The sequence below is a fragment of the Sinocyclocheilus rhinocerous genome, unplaced genomic scaffold (assembly GCF_001515625.1).
Source record: "Sinocyclocheilus rhinocerous isolate Xijiao unplaced genomic scaffold, SAMN03320098_v1.1 scaffold1259, whole genome shotgun sequence".
NCBI classification, from domain to species: Eukaryota; Metazoa; Chordata; class Actinopteri; order Cypriniformes; family Cyprinidae; genus Sinocyclocheilus; species Sinocyclocheilus rhinocerous.
Window position 1 is genome coordinate 511,889 of NW_015650717.1, and position 6,400 is coordinate 518,288.

The following is a 6,400-nucleotide window of genomic DNA, read 5'->3' on the forward strand; positions in this document are numbered from 1 at the left end:
CTGTTTGGATGCAGGTGGTGAGCCACTGACTGTTTGACCGTGGGAGGGTTCGAGAGCCCAAGCCCTTCCATTTCACTCACATCGAGCGACGAGTATCCCTTGATGGGCACACGATGAGAAAAGGGTTTGTCCCAAGATTGCTTCATCTCTGCTACACACGCCGGCAAAGCGGGAAGCAGTTGTTTCGCCGATGGAAGGCGAGAAGGAAGCCTTTTCCCATCATAGATGTCACGTTTAACTCCCGGATCCCCAGGAGTTACGGGCCAAGCGATGCCAAGCTTAGCTGCCGCACGCTTACAAACTTCCACTAGGTCACAATCTACCACCGTCGACGCCACGTCGTCGCTTTGCGCGCTCACGGGCCTAGACGCTTGTGCTGCAGACAGGATAGCGTCATCCTCCTCATCCTCCTCCTCGTCTCCCTCCACCTCATCGCCTTCCGCAAGCAGCTGCTGGTCGAAAAGTGGCGTAAACTCAGGAGACTCTGAATCCATAATATCCCCCCACGAAGAAAGATCCCATGGGGGAGAGGGTTGGGCCACCTTTGTCGAAGGAGGGACAGAAGATAGAACCGGATCGTCTTTAGAAGATGCAGCCACCCGAAGCCTTCTTTCCAAGATCCTGGCCGGCATTACACGACAGTGCGCGCAACTCTCCGCATTCCGCCAGCACGGCCTGAGCGTGCTTAACGCCCATGCACGCGATACACATCGGATGCGAATCCCTGCCCGAGATCATAAATCCACAAACTGCCGGACACGAGCGTGAAGGGACATCCTTCCCTTTCTCCGCTGCGACCTTGGACCCCGACATGGTGAGTAGAATAATCTTAGCTCGCCTTAACGCGTTAGCTAGAAGAAAAAAAAACTCGAGCAGAGAATCCACAACAGATTTTAACTGCACTGCGTTCGGCCACGTCTACCTTGTCGGTACGTTTGTGAACTGAAGCAGCGCAGAACAGGTGCTGAAGGAAAGTCTTCACGGGGAAGAGAACAAGAATGCCGTTTTCGGGGATCACAGCCATATATATAGGGAGGAGGTGGGCTCCTTGTCATAAGCTGTGATTGGTCTGTCCTTCGGACAGACGTGGTATAATTGGTGCTTCCATAGTCTATCACGCCTGGGGCGTTTCCCATAGTGAGATACCGAGCGATTGTTTGAAAGAGAACGTGTTTCTTTACACCCTATCTTTTTATGTTTTTTTTTCTGGGATAGGGAGAACGAGATAATAAGTCCCCCTGCTCATTAAACCTTTTCTACCTAATTATCACTACTCATCAGACGTCTAGAACCTGCTTCAGTCGTTTTCCACCATTAAACAGTGGTTACTTCCCCATTAATTGAGCTGATTTTCATGGTGAGAGAGCTGTTAGTGCTTGTTTTATTGAAATGAGAATAATCTGTGACTATAATCTTCTACAGCTGCGCAGTCTGCAGTACTCGACCGAACTGTCAGCAGAATTCTGAAGAAACAGACACCGGATAAGATAGTAAGTATGTTTAAGGATAAACATTAATGTGGTTTACCACTGTTTGCTCCTCCAACCTTATTTCCTGTGTTGCCTGAGTGTGCACCACCAGGGGGCGTAGTGTTAACAAAACAATTTCTGTGTTTGGAATGAAATAAGCCAGTGATATTTTTTGGAATAAGTGATATTTTAATAATTAGTCAAGATGGAGACTGCAAAAACAAATTTGGCTGACATTCTGGTTCATTTCTCACACTGTAAAGGGAAAATTAAGTCCAGTGCATTGTGGGATAGTTTTCCACACAGGGTACTCAGCGTGTTGTATACTGAACAGTTTTGGCATATTTGGTACTGTGGGTCATGTGGTTGTCCTACACATACTGAAAATATTAAAAGTATGCACATTATGCATGCCTATTACAGAAATAGTGCAAGTAACATGGTGGCATGCTGTTCCAAAATAGCTGTTTTCTTTATATAACTACACAAAAAAGTAGCAAGTACATTCAAATGTACGTAAATAATACATACATTCATTCATTAATTAAATTACAGATATATACTAATAAATATTTAAAATTTCATCTTTCAAAATAAGCAAAATATTACACATTGAATAATAATCTCTAATATTAAATAGTAATTGTTTTGTGTATGTTGCAGTATGATGGCTACACCTCCTGCCCACTGGTTACAAGCTACAACACAGTGATCTTGGCAGAATTTGATTATGACGGGCAGCCGCTGGAGACCTTCCCTGTGGACCAGAGCAAAGAGAGCAGGGTCATGTACCACATGAAAGCTGATTTCATGCCTCTTTTGTATTGGCATGGACTTCTCAAGTGAGTCCCGATCATGTACTGATCATAACTTTCTGATTACAAGCCTGATATTCATTTTTTCTCTTCCTATTTTGTTTTTCTTCCTCAAATTAAGGGGACTTTGGGGAGGCCCAGGACCATACCGGACCATCATGCATTTGGGAATGAAATAGAACAAACTTTTATTTGGGAACAAAGCAAAAATGTATTCTTTCTCATTATCAACAAGTTTCTCTTAGATGGTGCTTGATTTACTCAAGTGAATATCCAGAGATGCCTGCTTTTAAATATAGTTTGCTAGTTTTGTATAATTTCCCATTACAGCGCTATGTAATAATTCTGGCTCTGGCATAATTGTTGGCAGGCAGGCCCCAAGAAGCCGTGGTTTACAGTGAATTTATAACAGCTAAAGGGCGTTGTTAGAACCCCCTTAGCTGTTATAAATTCACTGCAAACCACGGCTTCACGAGGCTTATTGCTTTTATAAAACGGTTATTCGTTTCACAGAATAAAACAGAGCAAATAAAGTGTAATGATATTAATAAAAACAGTATTCTTCCAGCAAACAATGTAGTTCCTCAGAAACAGTTGTGGTTGCAATGCTAAATGTAACAAAGTGGTTGCCGAGCAACACACAGAAGTAAACAAAGGTGTATGTTTGTAGTAGAACCCGACCGATATATCGTTTTGCCGATATTATCGGCCGATATGAGCCTGTTGTCGATATATCGGTATCGGCGAATATGCCGCCGACATGAATTTTTTTTTACAGAATATAACGCAGATAAAATGCTTGAAATGGTGTAATTACTTAATTTGTCCAGCAGAGTGCGCTCCGTTGTTTGCTACTGGCGACCTGGATGAAACGCTTTTGTAGCTTAAGTCTATGGAAAACCATTGAAACTTTGAACGGCCATATCTCCGTAATGGCGCGGCGAATCCGCACCAAATTCGGGGGATCCCTTTAGCTCGAGGAACCCTCTCGAACGCGAATCGAGTGTACGTCTAGAGGCCAGCTTTCGAATGAGACCACCCCCGCGTCCATAGCCCCTGGGGTTCGGGAGTTACGGGTGGTTAAATTGCTTCTTTTCCATTTTGCATGTACTTGTACTTTTACTTTCAATACTTAAGTACGTTTAAGATTAAAAAATACTTTTCATACTTAAGTACAGTAAATATCACATACTTTAAGACTTTTACTCAAGTAATATTCTAAACGGTGACTTCAACTTCTACCAAAGTCATTTTCTCGTATGATATCTGTATTTTACTTGAGTATGGCTTTCAGGTACTTTATACACCACTGCTTTTTATTCATCAAAGAATCCTGAAAAAAGTATCGCAGTTTCCAAAAAAAAATATTTGGCAGGACAACTGTTGCCAACATTGATAATTCTAATAATAATTCTGAAGGATCATGTGACACTTTATTCTGGAGTAATGGATATTAAAATAGAAACCATTATTTTATATTGTAATAACAATTTGCAAGATGACTGTTTTTTTCTGTGTTTTTGATCAAATAAATGCAGCCTTGATGAGCATAAGAGACTTCTTTAAAAAATATTACAAGTCTTACTGATCCCAAACTTTTGAGCGGTAGTGTAGACAGACAGACAGACAGATAGATAGATAGATAGATTTACCTGCGCACATTTATTTATTCTTATGTTTTCTATTCCATAGACTTACCCACACATTAAATTTGACTAACTTTGTATGTTAATACAGTCAAAGTACCTTGATACAGTACAGTACTGCACTCCCCCTCAGAATCTGTGCGCATGCGCGGTAGCGTACAGCGTCATCCGGGTTCTTCGCTAGAATCCCTCTGAGAGGAGGCGGGAAATGGCGTCTCGAGCAGCTGTAGATCTCTGTGTCGTTCTGTGACTCGCGCTCAGCGGAGAAGTGACTGAGAGACGCGCGCAGGCCGCTCCAGCCACATCCACAACCACCTCTGCATCGTGTCGCTGCGACCCCTGGCATGTAAGTGTTTAAACGTAGCATATTTTGATCACATACATGCAAAAATAAATATTTAACCCTACGCCACGGTCGCCGTGCTTTGAAATCTCGCGTCTTCACGACTCGCCCCCCTCCGTCTGTGAGAACATGTTCTTCACGCAGGTGAAGACGCTAGCGCTATTGTCTTATATCGCATTTAAACAAATATTTATTAATAAATAAAACATCATAGGATAAATAAAAACGTCCATTTGTAAATTTTCCAGTGCGTGTTTACTGTATCTAAAGGCTTGTTCGCTGGAGCGCGGGTGTCGCGAGACAGCCAACAAGTCATCTTGTTAGCGTTAGCCGCTGACGTTAAAACGCCCTCGGACTCAAATATTCACATTAAAATAAGATGTGTTATTAAGACGAAAAAACTGGCGTGGGTAGCTCAAAGTCGGCAGGCCAATTTTACGAGCGACTGCTGTTGGCGATTTTATTGTTTTGATGTCAAAACCACTGACCAGTTGGCTTGCTAACTTGAGCGCGACCATTTTTTAGCTTAATAATAATGTAGCTCGGAGGCGCGGGCTGTGCGAACTGACAAGAAATAATGAAGTAGCTCATGATTTTAGGGGTTTATTGTGTTGGCTGGGGAATATAATAAGTTTTACAGCACGGGAATGTGTTAGAAATGATCGGCAGGCTAATGGCACGCTGCATTTGTTTAAATTGAACAAGCAAAGCTGCAAGCGGGCTATGAAGAAGACATGATGCACCCCCGCCCACTTCAAACACATCTGAGTACTTTCACTAGTTTATTTCTACTGCACATACCAGTGCTTTTATGAAAACACACAAAACCTTTAAAAGGAATATACTCACATTTCTACATTTAATTCACATTGTTATGACTGTAGAACATAATTTTGCTCCTTTCATATTTCTGTTCCTCTCAGACATGCACACTGCAGGGTTTCTAAATATCAAAGACCCATTGGTTTGTTTAATTGTTCGTTGTAAATAATTAAAATATTAAAGATTTTTTTCCTGAATGTATTAACACCATATAAGTCTTATATTTTAGATGGTAATTGCTTTATAATTTTGTGTGTGTGTATATATATATATATATTACACATTTTCACACACAGACTTTTCTTTATTTTGACTAGACATTGCGGTACAAAAAGAACCGTAAACTTGTGGTTTTTGAATGTTGCGACACATATGTGTAAACCACAGGTTCCCAAACTTTTTTGTTAGCTGAACACTTTAGATGTACAATATTGACTTGAAGTACCCCTTGAGGATTTAAGTTAATATACATACATATATATATATATATATATTTTATATTTTTCTTTATTAAGTTTCAACACTTACAGTTACATTCATCACCTCACCCCTCTAACGGCATTAAAATAAAATAAAAACATACAATCCAGAGTACAAAACTGACAGTGCAGGAATTAGGTATCCCATGTTTGTTCAGTCCATAAATTATCATTTAACATGAAAGGCCTGACAACAACAAGGAAACGTATGGCTAATAAATATGATGTATATGGCAATAAACAAAAATGTTCACAGAAGGGTCACATCCTCGTCAAAAAATAAATAAATAAGTACACCCTGTAAGAATACCAGTCTAGAAAACATAATAGAAGAGCTAAACCTATTAATTTTAACAGAAATAGAAAATACACGTGTATAAATAAATACATTAAGTAAATAATAATAAATAATACAAAATATAAAAAGAGCATATGAATAGAAGGGGGGGAGGTTCAGGCATATCATTCCATTTTAGAGGGAGGGAAGTTGTTCAAAATATCTTATAAAGGGGGACCAGATGTCTTGAAACTTACGTTTTGAACCTCGAATCATATATTTAATCTTTTCCAACTGAATGTGAAACATTACTTCTTTTATCCAGCTACTATGCGTTGGAGGGTCTGCCCTTTTCCACTGAAATAATATTAAACGCTTCGCCAGTGGAGTAGTGAAGGCGATAACAGAACAAATGTCTTTCCTGAGTTCTATACCCTCAGGCACCACACCAAAAATACTCATCATAGGATCTACGGAGGACCAAACCTGCAGAAATTAAAAATGAATAAATGAACGAATGAATATATTAATGAATAAATTAATGTGATA

The 6,400-nt window shown here is 40.2% G+C and overlaps 2 protein-coding genes across 5 annotated transcripts in view; both read left to right on the forward strand.

Annotated features, from left to right (window-relative positions):
* LOC107712522 (sulfide:quinone oxidoreductase, mitochondrial-like) overlaps positions 1–2,724 on the forward strand; it is an 18,884-nt gene extending 16,160 nt beyond the window's left edge. For 3 of the 4 annotated variants that reach the window (XM_016517810.1, XM_016517809.1, XM_016517811.1), the window contains 3 exons: positions 1,423–1,490; positions 2,133–2,311; positions 2,406–2,724. In XM_016517810.1, the coding sequence (XP_016373296.1) occupies positions 1,423–1,490; positions 2,133–2,311; positions 2,406–2,463 (305 nt within the window). In that variant the 3' untranslated portion in view covers positions 2,464–2,724. Of the gene's footprint in view, positions 1–1,422; positions 1,491–2,132; positions 2,312–2,405 lie in introns of those variants that run through there. The other variant, XM_016517812.1, reaches the window with a different exon arrangement.
* A 1,328-nt stretch (positions 2,725–4,052) lies between these two features.
* LOC107712523 (CTD small phosphatase-like protein 2-A) overlaps positions 4,053–6,400 on the forward strand; it is a 20,568-nt gene continuing 18,220 nt past the window's right edge. Inside the window, exon 1 of the mRNA XM_016517813.1 lies at positions 4,053–4,276. The gene's annotated coding sequence lies outside the window, so the exon portion shown is untranslated. The remainder of the gene's footprint in view (positions 4,277–6,400) is intronic.